Source organism: Styela clava, chromosome 5 (assembly GCF_964204865.1).
Source record: "Styela clava chromosome 5, kaStyClav1.hap1.2, whole genome shotgun sequence".
In the NCBI taxonomy this organism is placed as follows: domain Eukaryota; kingdom Metazoa; phylum Chordata; class Ascidiacea; order Stolidobranchia; family Styelidae; genus Styela; species Styela clava.
This window is the reverse complement of record NC_135254.1, coordinates 6,310,693-6,328,259: the sequence shown is the minus strand read 5'-3', so window position 1 is coordinate 6,328,259 and position 17,567 is coordinate 6,310,693. Positions and strand designations below refer to the sequence as shown.

Sequence of the window (17,567 nt, the reverse complement as noted above, 5' to 3'; positions counted from 1 at the left end):
AGGAAAATCGGAATAAAACTATGGCCTAACCCTAACCTGGTACACACACAACTGGAGTACCGGTCTAACTATGTTAGTGACCTTGAAGTAGGCTACTGTTAAATTTATTGGTTTTCAAATCCTGTGACCACAAGATGTAAAGTTAGGTAGATAATGGCGAATCGAAAAGATTTTGGTCTATATGAAATTCCTTAGCTATTCGTTATTCAAGCATCAAAAAGGTCCAGGGTGTGACAAACTTTAAGAGTACTTCTTTAGCCTGAAGACTACCTCTCGTCAGACCCCAGGTGTAGGCTACATATGGAGGTAGATCTCTCGCTCAAATAGCATCGATTTAGGAGTAGTCAGAGAGACTAAGAGTTATGGAAGATTTATTTACACATTTACATGAGAAAAATCCATCTCAATTTGCTTAATTAATAAAAGCAATATACCTCTTCCATCAAAAATCATTTTCCCTCATCAAGCTATGACTGGTATTTCCCCCATACCGATATTGATTAGCAATTCATGATAAAAATACTTCAATCAAAAATTTATCAATAATTAAGCAATAGAGTATTGATCACAAAATTCCTTTGATGAGTCTACTTAATAAGCTTTGTTTAATAAAAAATTTATGAATGAGCTTCATAAATCGCTTCATGCTTACATTTACCAAGTACATTATTTCAACTGACAAGTATTTTCACATCTTCGCTTTGAGTAACAATGTAGACATACAATCACTGTATTGTGTTATTACTATGTATTTTGAAAAGAATCAATTTTTTCCCGTCTAACTTTAGCTTATTAATAAATTTATACAAAACTGGTGAGATTTTGGGCATGAGATTTGAACCAAATAGCTTTGACATGTTATGCCAGTGTTTCATACAGGATGACCATAAACATAATCATACAAAATCTTTCCAAATCTTCATAACTTGATTTATTCACCTACGATATTGTATCCTCACAAATAAGCAGAGTTTAAAAATAATTTATAACAAAAATTAGTTGTGTCAAAAAGTATGTGTCGTGTTAATAATAAGTGTTACGATTTGTAGGGTTGGCTTATATGCAAATTTTCATAAATTCACCGTTTTAGGGCCGTTCTTTTGGGGTCGGCTTATATTTGAGGATATAATGTAATAACCTACACTTACTGTCTAAACTTCCAACCATGAAACCAATTCATTCATATGACCAGAACAAGCACATACGCAAAATATTTTAGTTCGGAAAAAAATAAACCGAATCTTTTTGAATCTGCATGGCCAACTCAATTTAAAAATATTAGATGGAATATATATAGGATGTCCATAAAGTCCTAGAATTTTTTAAATTCCAAAAGGAATTTTTCAATCCTATATATTGTTTTGGCCCTCACAGATGTATTAAATAAAATAAATTAAAACTTGAACAATTACTGACTAAAAAACAACAAACCTGGTTAAGATATATTGAGAACTGATTCGATAACAAAATTGAAATTGTAAAGAGACTTTATGGACACCCTGTACTTACAATCTGTGTGTATAAGACATAGCAAGTGATATAGAATTCTCACTGTAATAATTGAACAATGAAATACCTTCTTTTTCTCGAGTCTGAGTTCGTTGATGAATGCGTGTAAATTCTTAACGATTGACTTCAGAAGACTTTCGGCAACAATCTCATGTTGTCCTGCTATATCATTCAATTCTGCAAGCTGACTTGCAAAAGCTTTATTTGTTGAAAATCTGAGAAAATACAAATTTGATGATTTGAACAGGAAATCTGATATTGATATTCTGCTGATTATGCTGCCCGGATTGTTGGAGATTCAAATACCACCATAGAAAAAGAAGAGTGGATGGAAAATGGAAAGATTACAATCCATCCTAACTACAGAACGACACACTATAGAAATCGGGTGGCATTGTCCCGTTTCAGAGAAACCCATTTTACAGATGATCAGACATCCCTCCTTTGGGAGACGTCTGGACATTGTTGTCCCTCAATATCGATAATAATACAGTATAATGAAGTTGCGCAAAATACTACAAAAAAGCGCAATCTAGTAACGTCATCATTGAATTCCTTGGGAAAAAATGATCATATTTACTAAAGGAAAATTTTTTTTATCGTAGTATTCGAAAGTTTTTAGCAAAAAACAGCAATTTTGGTCATGTGACGGCTGCGATTAATTTAGATTATTATTGAGACAAGCATGGCGCGATATGAGGCATCTGACGTGGTCCCAGACGCCCCTCGTTTGTGAGACACATCGAGTGTTTGTTTTATTAAACAAAATGAAGGAAAATACTTGGAATTTGGATAGTGTGCTGTACTGAACTATAGTAACCTCAGTGGCTGCCTGTGCAGAACTTTGTATGGAGCAAATTTTTTATAACAACTATTGGGCATATCCAAGTAGCCTCTTACACAGAGCTTGGTCTGAGAGAATACGTAAATCTCCAAAAGTAGCTTCTTACAAAAAGCCTTGAGTACTCCCGAAGTATTCTAGCCTTGTCCTGAGAGGATACGTGAACCTCCAAAGAAGCTTCTCACACAAATGCTTATTCTGAGAAAACACGTAAACCTCTAATAGTAGTTTCTTATACAGAGTTTGGTCTGAGAAGATACGCAAACCTTCAAAAAATGATTCACTTACATTGATGCATCGTCGTCTTTCTTTTTAGGCGAATATTTTTTTGCAAGTCTTCGAAGTTGTTTTGCGTAATCCTGTTCCACGGAGCTTCTTTCTTGCACAAATTTCATGTATTTATCCGTATATTCTATTCCATGGTGCAAATGTTTGTCCACATTTTCAAATTGATCCTGGGAAATTGTAGATTTGTTTTTGGAGTTGTTTTGATGCAGGACTGCTTTTGGAAAATCCTAGCATAACACCCGCTAGCTGTGGTCTAACTTGACTATTATAAATTTCAAACAAGCCCACTGCCTCACCCAAGTGTAGTCACGACTTTGACAGGCAATGTTAACTACTAATAGTCCAGTGTTCTTGAAAATTAGTACCATACACATCAGTGGCTTAGAAAAGCCTTGTTTAAAATGAAGTAAGAAGTTTGGAATTCGGGACTTTAGCCCAACACAAGACTGCATTCAACATTAAACAAAGTCTCACGTCTGTACTTACCCAGAGTTCAACGCCCCAATCCATAATGTAGTTAAGTGATTTCAAGACTTTCTATGACTTAGTATTACTCTCTGAAACGACAAAATACTGAAACCGTTTTATATTTTACAATACCGGTAATTTGATAAACCTAAACAAACATTATTTTAAACTGTATATTTCCAATCTTTCAAAATAGATTCAAATTTGTTGAATGTGTAAAACAGCGCTGGGCAAATTTGCCTCGACTTCACTTTTAATGCATAAAACAAAAGTGCTCATGAACTTATTATCATCTGCGCACAGATATCGTAACAATGTCTGTTGTATGGCATTTGTTTTGTAGTAATTAGCCCAACATGTATACCGTTAGTTGTGTTGGAAACAGGAATAGAAATAGCAGGTGCTTCAATCTTATGAAATTAATGGGGCCTGCACGCTATCGTCCATATTTGGCCCAGGAGTACATTAAGTTTGTCGACGACTAGTATAAAACACGAGTCTGAAAATAGTTTTATTCATAACCGAAACAAAAATTGCTTAGATATTGATCAGTCAAAAATACTTGAACAGTCAAAAATAAAACGTGTATTGGCTGTGCATTTACTGATATCATAAAATTATAATGGCAGAATGGGCTGTGTTACTCTGAACATGTCTTTCAAAAAGAACTGTCAAACTCGGTTGGTGCTGTTACCGATATAGGAAAGGATTTACATATTTATCCCGAGAAAGAGGAAAGTCGATAAGATGGCTTAACCATATGGCGAACCACGGCCTCTCGTCTGGATATATTCCGTTACTTTGTTAGAGAAATATATATAGGTAAAAAAATATATAAATCCACATGTATTTGTTTAGTTTTAAACAACTTCCAAAGAACTGGAAAACTCTTAACTCAAACTGTCATATTCAACCTGGTCATCTGAAAAGTCTGTTATGACTGTATGAAACAACAGGTTGGAAAAACCTACGCAACTACAAACAGTTTTATTTGTTTTTCAACTACTGTAATTTATATCTTGTTGTTTGGTTCGCACTGTCGCAGGCTCATCTCACAGTCTACGGTACTCCGTTTACAACACATCCAAGCATTTCCTATTCATGGACTTTTTAATGTTTCACAATTCTGCAGTTCACTGCCAATTTCCAATCTTAGCTGCCATGGTGCAGGTGCAGTGGTGTGACTGCATGATTGTGGCACTATTTTTTCTATATTAGGAATTTAAAAACAATAAAACTGTCAACCTTTTATACTCAGTATACTTAAGACTACAGCTTTCAATACAAAATATACAAGTGCAATCTCAAACTAGCCAACAAAACCAGGCCTAATTCATGTTATTGTCTGATATTTTTTGGCAGCATGTAGGATTTAGGGTCTTATGTTATACTGTTATATTATTCTTACTGTGTGAGAACTTGACTGCGGTTCACGTCCATATAACTGTATAAATAGTTAGAATATCTATAACTAAACTAGAAAAATGAAACAAATTGCAAATGCCTACATTCAGACATTGCTGTGCAGAGGTGGCCAACCTAACTAACGACTGCTGGACTGCGATGGACTAAAATCGTCAAAATAGCTGTGATCGACTGATCTGTAATAAGGTCATACATGTACGGTATTGGTACACGAATACGGTACCGTAGGTACTGAATTTGTTAATTTGATGATATAATTCAACCCGAAGTAAATTTTCATTATTAAGTTAAGATTTATTCGAATCATACATTTCACATCTAAGGCCTAATAATCATCAGGCTTGCCCACAACCGGCGCTGCATGAACCTGGTTCGCGTTAATTTTTAATTTTTTTGTGTTATTAAATTCACTCAACATCAGACGCGATCGACTATTCGAGACATGGCGATCGACCTGTTGGCCACAGTTCATAAATCTCGCTAGGCATACGCTGGATTGCGGATGTGGGCCCACCTTTACTTGTGAAACTATGCTCTCGCGATGAGATTCGGCCCTTTACCTCCTCTAGTCTAACGCAGTGATTTTCAACCGGTGTTCCGCGAGAGACCTCCAGGTGTTACGCGAAAAAATTGCTTTTTTGAAGTATTATGACGTAATTCGAATAATATAAATAGCGTCGATTTGAAAATGGCGAGTCAGAGTTTTGAGAAGTTGGTATAAAATACTTGTAACCAGATGAGAAATGACAGGCCATATTTTCTTTTAATGAACTTTATCTCGGCGTATATTTTTTGTGATCCACTCCATTCTTGACCAAATAATATTCCAAAAATGTGAACCTTAGGATAGGAAAGGATAGGATTTACATATTTATCCCGGGGGAGAGGAAAGCCGATAGGACGGCTTATCCATATGGCGAACCACGGCCTCTCGTCCGGTTACCATTCCAAGTCGGGTATGGGATTAGTTATATATTGTTTGTTTCCGGAAGCATGGACTTGGTGGTGGAGGAAGCCGTAACCGACTAGCGGTTACGTGAACCACCCAACGACGGCGAGGAGTCCAGCAATCCTCTCGCACATAACCATCCCTGCATGGGATTCGAACCTGCGAACCCACGCAGAGTAATTAGAGGTGCGGTGGCGAGCGTATTCCTAACGCTTAGCCCGTTGAGCCACACCGCCGCGCCTTATACTCGACTATAAATTAGGCCGCGAGCCGAGGCCCTGAAAAATGCCTAGAGTTTCGTAGCGCACATCAGGTAACTACCAGAAAATGATTTTAAAATGTTCCTTAAAAATTTAGTAACAAATATTGCCTTGTTCCCACTTCCAAAAGTTGCACGTTTTACGGAAAAGACGCTTTTACTACAAGAAATATGTGCTACGATCTGTCCAATATTCTCTACATTTTCGGCAATGAACAATGACTTCTGCATGACGTAACAATTGAATCAGCTGTTAGCGAGCGGATGAATATTAGTTATTATTGCTCGACCTTGCGTTGAGTTGGGCAGCCTTTCCATAGCCCTGTTTAGTTATTATTAGTTAAGTTATGCTAAGACGTTGTTGAAAATGTATAAGTAAGTTAGTAAACACTTGTAGATCCTTACCACGGATATGGGCCGTAAGACGAAGCCTTGAAAACGCCCAGAAAATGAGTTTCGTAGCGCACATCTGATAACTAAATAAATTCTTCAGTTTTGTGTGAAAATGAACATACTGAACGCATTACAGCTTGTTCCACAATTCTGATGCGAAATTGAATATAAGTGGTTCCCGGAAATTCAATAACCATAGGTTTACAACACATACATAAGAACTATCCAATTCGAGAGCCCTACAGCACACTAACACAAATGTATTCCTGTAATGTTTTGCCTGACCAAAATCGGACTTCCTCAGTCAATCATAATTTATTAGGTGGATTACGAAAAATATGGCATACATGTAACCAACAACAAAAAATACTTTAATTGTGTGACAGGAGTCGCGAGTGACCTCGAAGCAGCGACACCAACAACGCTGATTCACATTAGCGAATAAATTTTATGTAATAACCACAAGCAGTTTACAACAAGAACAGCATAAAAAGCTACATCCATTTTATTGAAGCTATCAAACGTATTTATTTTTAAGCAATGAAGTCACAAATTAACATCGTGAGCACGAAAACACAAATAAATCAGTTATTTCTTACTTAGAAATTTACCGAAAAAGTCAAGAAAATTAAATGAATGTACATAACATAGTGAACAGAAATATTACAATTAGTCTTTTTTTAGTTTATGTGGCTATGTATTTGACCAAAGGCAATATTATTTCTAGAAACAGGACTACGACACTAACAGATGTCCGAAAAAACAAACGAACAAATGATACTTATTAAATCAACTGCAATATCTAATTCACTTTCTTCTGAATTGTTTTCGAAATCCACTATCTCGAAAATCGACATTTTCTCTATAAGTGTACTGTGATTTTTGCAGTCAATACAAAAACAAAAATCGGTGCAATTTAAGTTGATTTTGGCACGCTTGCATAAATTATTTTGACTATTTTTCTTACATTTGCAGTTTGCCAACTCAAGAACTGATTTGAGGGCCACATGCTCCTTCAGTGAATCATTGAATCAGTGAATCAATCTTATGTTTGCCAGTGTTAAATAGACGTGCCCTGGTATCATTTACATTCTTCATATCCTCTTCATACAGTGAACAAACAAATTCCTTAGCTTTATTTATTAATGCCTCGTTAACCTCAAAAAATTTTCATAGTGGAGAAAAAAATGAATTGAAAACCTCAATGAAGTCTCCAACATGAGTTTAATGAGCAGTTCCAATTGCAGAAAAATACAGAAAAAAGTATTTCAATATGAATCCATCCAAGCCCATCTGTTTGCAATACCGGAAAAACAGAGAAAATCAGAAAAAGCAGAGAAAATAGGACAGATGGTAACACTTATTTATTGTAATAAAAGCGTCTTATCTGTAAAACGTGTAACTTTTGGAAGTGGGAACAAGGCAATATTTGTTACTAAATTTCTAAGGAACATTTTAAAATCATTTTCAGGTAGTTACCTTATGTGCGCTACCAAACGGAAAGATAAATGACCTCGGCCTAAATGGAGTCATGAAGTCGGAGGAGATTACATTCGTTGCATTTTGAAGCTTTTCTTGTAGTAAATATTAGGGCGTGGCATCATCAAAATCGTCACGTGAAGTGTTGAATTCGCAAATTCCGTAAATAAAATTGTGAATTTGTAGGTAACGAATTTAGCGATGATAATGGTCGCGGTAATGTTTTGTTAAAAAAGAAAACGTTAAAACTTGAGGTGATTACCGTATTTGCTCGTTTATAGCCCGGGCGCTTATTTTTTTAAACATACTCACTAACCGGGCCCTTATTCAAACCGGCCCTTATTCAAGCAGGGGCGCTTGTTAATTTTAAAGTAAAATTACACACAAAAATACCGGTAGATAAGATCGATCGTTACAATAATTAATACCGTATATTGTCATTTCCAGTTCTCAAGTATGATTTAAACGAGATTAATGAAAATTTTGACTTTTTCTACGCACCGCGGGTACAAATCGGCCAAAAAAAAAAACTTTTACACCGGGCGGGTATTCAAGCACCGGCCCTTATATTTATTTTCATATCCTGTTCACACGGGCGGCTATTCAAACGGGCCCTTAATCAAGACCGGGCGTTAAAACGAGCATTTACGGTAATTCTAATCAGCGTCTTCCCTCTATTAGGCACAAAAGCAATTGGGCACAAAATTGTTTACAATTTTTTGGCATCAGGTCGCGTATGTAAAACATCGTTCAAGAAGTGATCTTTATCGTCATTTTGCCTAATGACCACGTAGATTTCAGCTTTTAAATCAACATTCAAGATTCACGCAATCACAGATTTATCTAATCACAGTATCTAATTGATTTATTTCGGAAATAACACTGACACCAATGTGGAGCATAAGAAACTCAATTATCGTCTTATTATATGTGTGCTCGATAATGATAATATTATTCGCTTAAAACTGGGACGTTTAATTTGCAAACGGCGATAAGTTAGATCAAAGCCGGGGTAAACGATGAAAATCAGAATAAAATTAAGTTGGAATTTAAAATCGCTTCCTCATGTCATTAACATCTGTCGCCGATGTGAACGCATATAGTTATAACAAAATATGAAACTTAGATCTCCGCCGATCGGCGAGAATTAATCTTGCGCATAAGAACAAAGGCGGTAATATGAAAACGTTCAGGGGGCAAAAAAAGTAGCGATTATGACAAAATTAAACAGTAAAAATTGCTTTGATGCCAATTTTCGATGTTTCTATTAATTTCCAAATTGACCTCCGACCTTCTGGACTCCTGTTGCGCATAAAAAAAACGCAAGAAATTGAGAGCCGTTGAGAAAGAGCTGCGTGTCCTCAATTACAGCCAGAATAAAATATTTAAAACTCATCAAAAACCTCATCAGACCCAAATATCACATTAAAATACAATTTCTGTTTCTAGCTAATCATAGTATATATTCATAAGCAAACTCGCAAAAACATTCATTTGTACCGTACTTTAGATCTTGTAGCTCTGAATCGGAATGTATCACGTCTTTTCCAGCTAAAGTTGACAAGCTATAATATTAGTTTTGTTATTTTATTTTCATGCCAAAATGATCGATGTCAGTTAATTGCATAATATAGTTTATTTCCAAAAATCTCGTTTGGTGTTCCGCCACAACTTTAGATTAAAAAAAGTGTTCTGCGATACAAAAAAAGGTTGAAAATCACTGCTCTATTGAATCGGGTGTCTGTGGGATGTTTCCCAGGGCATCGATTTCCTTGTTTATTTCCATAACCATAACTAATCAGGAATAAGTTAACAATGACGAAACGACTGCAATTTATGAAGCCCATCAGACCCATCATATAATCAAGAATGGTTGCAAACCTTGCCTCGATTTTGTGGTTTTGCATGATATTTGTCAGTTTCAGTTGCATTTCTGAAAAAAAGTGGTAAAAAAAATAAATAGCTAAATCAGTGTTTCTCAAACTGCGTACCGCGTGAGATGCTCAGGTGTACCGCAGAGCTTTAGGGAATTTTAGAAAACAAGCTTTTCGTATTACACATAGGCACGCATGAATGAATAACTAATCAGGAAAAAGTTAACCATGACGAAACGACTGCAATTCATGCAGCCAATCAGACTCATAATCAAGGATGGTTGCAAACGTTGCCTCGTTGTGGTTTTGCATGATATTTGTCAGTTTCGGTTGCATTTCTGAAAAAAAGTTGTAAATCAAATAAATAGCTAAATCAGTGTTTCTCAAACTGCGTGCCGCGTGAGATGCTCAGGTGTACCGCAGAGCTTTAGGGAATTTTAGAAAACAAGCTTTTCGTAATACACATAGGCACGCATGCAACGGGCGAGCTTGCGAGAGTTCAGTGCGCGCTATTCATTATAAATATTATTGCGTTGTCGTTGTAGTAAGTGTGATTGTCACGTTATAATTGTATTGTTATAATGTATTTGTAAACGAGGCTTCCACCTCCATCATGTTGACTTTCGCGCTTATTTAGGTTAACAGAAAAGCGAATTCGGACGAGTTTTGGCTATCTGCTTACAAATTCAACTCATTTATCGGTGGAAAATCCATCAAAATAATCTAACCATTTGTGTATTCATGGCTCTGTGAACACGGATTTTCTGCTATGACTGAAATTGAAAGCAAAAAAGGGAGCGGCGGAACCTCGTTTCAATTGTTTCTCTAAACAGGTACACATATCGCGTTAACATTTGCAGAATTAATTTGTTCAATGCAACTATATTTCATTTTACAAATGTGCCGCAATTTTTTTTTATTTGCTTAGTGCTCCGAGAGAAGGAAAAGTTTGAGAAACACTGAACTAAACTATCAATATTGAATGTGCTTATGTGTGTTTTACTACTGTGTCAAAAGTTAGTTGCTGAAGTTGATTGACAACACAATCAAACAAGCAGAAATAGGACCTGTAGAATTTAACTCTACTGGTAGGATTAGGATAATTCATAATGCAAGTTTTGAAGTAGCGATAAATACCCTGTCAAACTTTAGGCAATGTTGCGATGAGTATCTTGTGAACTGCTGAACAATAATAATAGATATAAATTGGACCTTCCGGTCGCAGAATTTTTATCTCCACGAGATAGACATACGTAAATCCATGCATTTGAAATCAAGAGTTGGTTAGCTGGTACTGGGATCACCGGGATTGGTAACTAGGCGGGAAATGTTGATTTAGCTAATTAGCAAAAGTTAGCCTTATTATATTGTATATTAGCGGCAATGAGGCATTATTATCCATGTAGGCTATCTTGGTATTGCCATGACTTATTTAAAAGGGCGACCACGCCACATCGTTTAACCAAATATTCCACAATTAGTCAGGATTCCGAAGAACGACCGACAGGCCAATTTTGAAAGAGCCTTGATAGAGTAGAGTCCAAACTAATGTTTGAAGTTCGAAACGAAATTTTGAAGACAATCGTTTATTTATTAACATAATGAAAAGACATTTTGTACAAACAAAAATATAAAATAGAGTAAAAAATACCATTTCATATTTGAGGAGGGGCTAAAAAAAACAATAATAATTTGAGCGGAGACACTGGTAATTTATGCATAACAGTAATAAATACAAAATTGGGAGAAAAAAATCAAGCGCTTTGATCAAATAAGTATCCACGCATGTCTCGAAGGTCTGATATAAAACAAAAACGACACAAAGTGAGATAACCATGCAAACGAAAGTGGTCTGAGACTTACACAACATAAATGCACTTATAACACTCATAAGTGAGTTTCTGAATCTGCATGTTTGGCAAAGCACGATGACAACTTGTGTATTTTTACACTTTTTTTCCACCCATAAGTTTTACCGCATAAATCGCAAGAGTATGGTTTTTCACCAGTGTGTACAACGCTGTGTTGTCGCAGTTCATTTTTCTTTGCATACTTGGCACCGCATATTTCACAGGCGAAGGGTCTCTCTTTGACAAGATTTTGTCCCGCGTGTGTTTGCATATGTTTGTTCAAGGATACTTTATAACCGAAGCATTTGCCACAGACTTCGCATGTATAAGGTTTTACCCCGGTGTGCACAACTCTGTGATTATTCAAAACTAATTCAAACACAAAGGTTTTTCCACAAACTTCGCAGGTAAATGGCCTTGGCTTGTTATTGTCTGCTTTTTTTATTGTTCCTGGTTCCGCGTGTTTTTTGGCGTAATGCTTCTTTATATTAGACTTTTCCGCGAAGCGTTTTCCACAGACATCACAGGAATATTTTCTCTCTCTCATATGTACCATTGATATATGTCTGGTCAAATGACCATTTTGAGTGAACGTCTTGTTACAAATTTCACATTCGAATGGCCTTTCTTCTTTGTGAAGCCGTGTGTGTAACCTGAGTGCGTTTGATGTGCTTAATACTTTCCCACATTCTTGGCAAACATGGCGTTTGCATTCAGTGTGCTTTCCACGTTTCCCCTTTTTCACTCCATCTTCATTCTTTGAATTAAATGTTTCGCGTTTGCTCGGCTCATCTTGGCCGATCTGCATATTTTTGGAAATGCGGAAATTCAGTGGTAATGTCGAAGCAGAAATTGTATTATATATCGGAAATAGAAAAGATTGCGGTTTCTGAAAAAGGAGCAGGTTTTGAAAATCATAATATGTTAAAAAATATATACTATGACATCGAAATTTTTACGCAATTGTACGCGAATTTGGGGTATTAGCAATAGGAACTGATTTTAGTATCGCCTGTTTAATCTAGTCAGACTGAAATAAAACAATCTACAAGTTGTTACCACGTATGCACAATCATATTATAGCGAGTTACGTCTTAAACATTATTCACACCAACTAGTTTGAAACTAATACCAAAACTGAGTGGTTGGTTATTCAAATCACCGAAGGGCTACAAGTGAAGATAGACTCGGGAGTACGGTGTACGGGAGACTCGGTGTATATAGCGTGACAAAAATTGATCTACTCTCCTGATAAAATATGATCGATGCATTTTTTCTCAAATTGTAACGGAGCCAGAATCAAGCTCGTTGTTGATTACCAACCTCCCGTGACTTGACTAAACTCCTAAAACAATTGAAAAAGCGACCAATTCTATAATTCCTTACCATTGCGAGACAAATAAACATACATGTCGGAATATTCGCTACTTTTGAATGATCTCGGTTTTTTATCGTGTTTAAAGTTGATTCAACTCTCCATTTACCGAGGCGCTATACTCTTCTAATTATATAACAATACAACTATTATTAATCGTATCGTATTAACGCGTATATAATAATAACTACTATTATTATTAATATACGCACTAGCCATTAATATATACAATCATATATATTAACGTTTAGAAGACAAAACGAGTCAAACGACACAAAGAAAAATAAGGATCGACGAAATTGATTATAAACATCTTACGATTTATATAAAAATTGGAACTACTGTTATATCTCTGTAATTATATTGTATATCATAGTAAATACGTAATCCGCAGAATATCCCCAAGCCACATCGCCGCTGCACAGAGTCACGTAATTCGAATCCCAGCCCACCACCATAATAGAGAAATATTGATTTATTTTCCGAATATATAAAAAAAAATGTAAAACTACAATGAATGACAAAAAAAAAATTATAGAATATAATCGGGAGGGGGCGGGCAAGACTGCAAGGTCAACTATGTCGACCGACCCCTAATAGGATACTTTTAAAATGTCTAATATACCGTATATTGACCAATGTCTATCAATTGGTCTCCATTTCAAATTTGTGTATTTTATGAAGTATCAGAGTAAACTATCTATCTAAATAACATAATCTCTTACCACGACATATCAAGTATATTTGTGAGCTCTCTTTGTTTAGATCATGCACAAACTTCTTCATACAAAACAAGATATGGCTTACTAAGAATCATTCTAACGAAAGCTCACAAATATACTTTATATTCCGTGGAGAGATTATGTTATTCCTATTTATCTTTATATTACTATATCGTTCAAACATCCTTGTGGCAACCTTACACATACAATTACGGAGTAGAATAAACAAGGAGAAAGCACTGGCAATTCAGTACACAATACCCTACTAGTACACCCCATAATATCTATTGCCTGATAAATCATACTATCGTATTTTTCTGATTATATATTCCGACTTCTCTACTTCGTATTGTATACGTGGGCTAGTCTTCTGGAAAAGTTTTTCTCTTTAGAATTTCGCAGCATTGGCAAATTACATCGTTTTTCTTACATCGACTATATTCTATATGTCCTCAATATAAATATACCTGCTGTCAGTCAATCACAATGTCAAACCATTCTTATTGCTTGTACATCTTACTGCTTGTAAGATTATTTTGTAGATTTGATGAGAAAGATGGAACTGCTCGGGAAGTAATAGTTTAAAGGAAATTGCTGATTAATACGAAATCTGTGATAACCGCGAGATAATCAATGATAAACAATAAGCCTTGCAGCTGGAGTTTGAATTCCCACTGTGATAGTAATAGGTCACACAAATTGATACAAAAGGACTGATTTAATAAGCACAATGGCCTATCGGTTAAAGCGCCAGCCTAGCTGTAAGACTACACAATTGACCACCGTGCCCCCACCTCACACAGAGTGTAATAAATTAGGTGGGTAATACCGAGGGCCGGCAACCAACTTGCCTAATGTCAAACTAGTTCATGGACGTCATCTTGTGCCATATTTGAGAAACAATGGAGTCTTATGGGAAATTTTCGTCGTGTTGTTACACCGAATCGAATAAGTCAGTTGTTATAAGGGCTAGAATGAAGCCGAAAGGTGGGTTTTGAACGTTAAGCTATATGCTACATAAATATTTAACGATATTAAGCATAAAAACTATCTAATGCGTTAAATTTGATCACAAACACAACGTAGAACCATTTTTGGTCATTTTTTTGAAGATTTTATAGTGTTGCGCCAATTTGACGCTGAATAATGCCTCCACAACAATCCTACGATGTCATTTGTTCGTCTAGTACAGCTTGGAAATGAGCAGTAGAACATTAATGAGCTTTACGGACAAAAAATGTTAACCTGAGATTCTCCTTCAAAACGCGACCTTCAAAGTTTTTCTTCCTAAAATATCAGTGAAAATAATAGGTATGTTTCAATTATTGTGTGCAAACTTCACTTAAGACGCCGTTTTAGATGGCCGAGAACAATAGGCACAAGATGGCATCCATTGTCGGAGCGTTGCCTCGATTGTATTATATATACGCTTTGGGTAATACCGATCCGGAACGATTTCGGCCGTTCCGAATGATAGCAGATCCTGATATGGCGTAAGAAAACAGTAGGGACGTGTTCAGAGCGAGAAGAGTGAAATGCGTGTTTGTTACATAAGTCAGACGCCCGATCGATACACGTTCGTGCTTTTTCTATGCCTTCATACATGTTTGCTGATACAAGTAGTTCTTCCACGTGTATTAAACATAAACTTTATTAATGGTTTTGTCAGTTCCCGATTTTCCCAAAATTTTGTGTGTTTTGTTTTCTTCGTGGAAATCAAAATAAACTTTATACTTATAACAAAAGACCTATGCTCAAATATATGGATACGCAAAGCATTTCGACAGTTTTCGAAAATCATATGCGGTGACTTTCCAGTATCTCTATCGGGGTCACTTCTATATTACCATCTCAAGTCCCACAGTCCACGTCGCTAAGCACCAGATCCACCGGTAAACGCCGAACACGAAATCATCTGATGTGCGTCCGTGCCACTTTCGGTGAAGTCACAGCAAACAAAATTTGAAATTCCACGGAGCTAAAAAAAATATTTAAAAAACATAAATGTAATAGCCTTCTAGAGAAAAATTCCATCTTTCGCCACTGAAAGTCCAGTAATCAAAGAGAAAAGCGACTCTTTTGTTTCCCGCTAGGTGTCCAAAAGAATGCAAAAGATCTATAGGTCCACTACGTGTCCGGCAATAACCGTTGTATGAACAAGAGAGCTGTGCTCGAATATATGGACACGTCACAAGGTGTCGCTATTTTTTATTCAGAAACATAAAAAACGAATCTCTTGAAGTCCACAGAAATTTTTGGAATAAGTTAAAGTAATAGCCTTCTGGCAAAAAAATCAATCTTTAATTAACCACTGAAATTTTTAAAGCAATTGGTTCAGTATTCGAAGAGAAAAGCGATTTCATCAGGACGAAAGAGAAGAATAATACTAACAAGAACATAATATTGAATCGGTTGTTATGTTAATTGACGTGTCCAAAAATGAAAAAAAAAATCGAACAGTTGTCTAACTTTTACATGCTTCAATTATGGTCCTGCTATCGACAGAGAAACAGAATTAATAAATGCCCATTGCTTTCTCTGAGAGCCTGTTTGCTGATATTTCTTTTTAACTTTCAAATCAATCGACCCTCCCACGTGGTATTGAATTTGGCTCTTATATCTGCATTGAAAGATGTCGCCATATAATTGACAAATCAAAATAATTAGGAATGGCGTATTATCTTTCCATGAACTGGCAAGTATATTTATAAGATTTCGCTAGATCCTAGTCCAGCTTCTTCAGATAAAACTGCTTCTTCAGAAAAATCATAAAAACGGTCTTTCCAAGGTAAATAAAGAAAAACGCTAGCGATGGTCTGTCTGTCTTTACTCCGCATTTTCCTCAACTATTTACCTTGATTACATGCGGTTTCCGAGTTTTCGGTTTGTTTGTCCATAAAAGCAATTTACCGAAATTTATCATAATAACTTAAATTGATCTTCAAATATGATATTTTCTGGTTTGTAGAGATATTCCGTTTTTCCCGAAGAAGTTAGACTATGATCTGACGGACGTTTACATGTATACTTCAATATATATTTTTTTATTAACAGTCGGCATTTCTAAATAATGCGCCCGTCATAATAGAAATAGCAGTAGGCAGCGCGTGAGTCTCATAATCTCAAGGTCGTGAGTTCGATTCTCACTCGAGGCTTTTTTTGCCCTTTTGGGGATGGATATTTCAGTTATGAAGCCGTGCGTGTTGTACAAATTTCACATTTGACAGGCTTTTCTTCTTTGTGGAGGCGTATGTGTAAACTCAGTGCGCCTGCTGTGCTTAATACTTTTCCACATTCTTGGCAAACATGGCGTTTGTCCTCAGTGTGCCTTGCACGTTTCCCCTTTTTACTCCATCTTTATTCTTCGAATTAAATGCTTTGTGTTTGTTAGGCTCATCTTGATCGATCTGCATATTCCAATAAAAACCGGCGAAACGGGGAATTCATTGTTGTGTAATTATAATATAACTGTAAATATAGCAGATAAAAGTTAATGAAAATATAAAACTACGTACTATAATATAGTAATTAAACAAACAAAAATTAACTATAACGAATTTTATGCACGTTATCACGCAGCTCAAATTTTTCAGCAGTTTGGAATTATTTGTTTTTCAGAAATTCCTTAGTTCCAGTAGCCATTGGCACATTAGTGGTAGCCCGAGCCCAACGCTCCTGACTTTACTCGGAGATTAATCTCATTTATTTGCGTAAGCCTAAATTTTCTTTGAGCAATTTTCCTATTAATCTATGTCTAACTATTACCATCGTGGAAGATTTGGTCAATGTGACGTGAATTACGACCGAATGGGAAAATCGCTATTAATCTATGGCTAACTATTACCATCGTCGAAGATTTGTCAATGTGACGTGAATTACGACCGAATGGGAAAATCGCTATTAATCTATAGCTAACTATTACCATCGTCGAAGATTTGTCAATGTGACGTGAATTACGACCAAATGGGAAAATCGCTATAACCTAAGTACTACACTTGGGGTGTTAGGTTATCTCACACATCCGACAAGATACATTCAATATAATTTCTTTTGATTTAGCTAGACCGAAATAAACTGCATTTCGCTGCAAAGCATGCACAATCATTTACAACGATTGCCTGTTGAGGATTATTCA

At 36.0% G+C, this 17,567-nt stretch overlaps 2 protein-coding genes across 5 annotated transcripts in view; both read right to left on the bottom strand.

The window, feature by feature from the left end:
• Nucleotides 1–3,283, bottom strand: part of LOC120345196 (formin-binding protein 1-like) — a 52,912-nt gene extending 49,629 nt beyond the window's left edge. For 2 of the 3 annotated variants that reach the window (XM_039414629.2, XM_039414630.2), the window contains exons 1-3: nt 3,125–3,283; nt 2,639–2,805; nt 1,577–1,724 (exon numbers count right to left, since the gene is read on the bottom strand). In XM_039414629.2, coding sequence (XP_039270563.1) covers nt 1,577–1,724; nt 2,639–2,805; nt 3,125–3,148 — 339 coding nt within the window. In that variant the 5' untranslated portion in view covers nt 3,149–3,283. The remainder of the gene's footprint in view (nt 1–1,576; nt 1,725–2,638; nt 2,806–3,124) is intronic. The other variant, XM_039414631.2, reaches the window with a different exon arrangement.
• A 4,141-nt stretch (nt 3,284–7,424) lies between these two features.
• On the bottom strand, nt 7,425–16,910 carry LOC120344092 (uncharacterized). 2 transcript variants are annotated; one of them, XR_013475353.1, is made up of 3 exons: nt 12,722–16,910; nt 10,623–12,224; nt 7,425–9,544 (listed from the first exon to the last, which is right to left on the bottom strand). XR_013475353.1 is itself a non-coding variant. In XM_078112505.1 (2 exons), the coding sequence occupies exons 1-2, from the start codon at nt 12,740–12,742 to the stop codon at nt 11,373–11,375; spliced, it is 873 nt and encodes a 290-aa protein (XP_077968631.1). In that variant the 5' UTR covers nt 12,743–16,910; the 3' UTR covers nt 10,381–11,372. The 2 variants fall into 2 exon arrangements, 1 of the variants encoding a protein (XP_077968631.1); XM_078112505.1 differs by lacking the exon at nt 7,425–9,544 and having other exon boundaries at nt 10,381–12,224.
• Nucleotides 16,911–17,567: the final 657 nt, after the last annotated feature.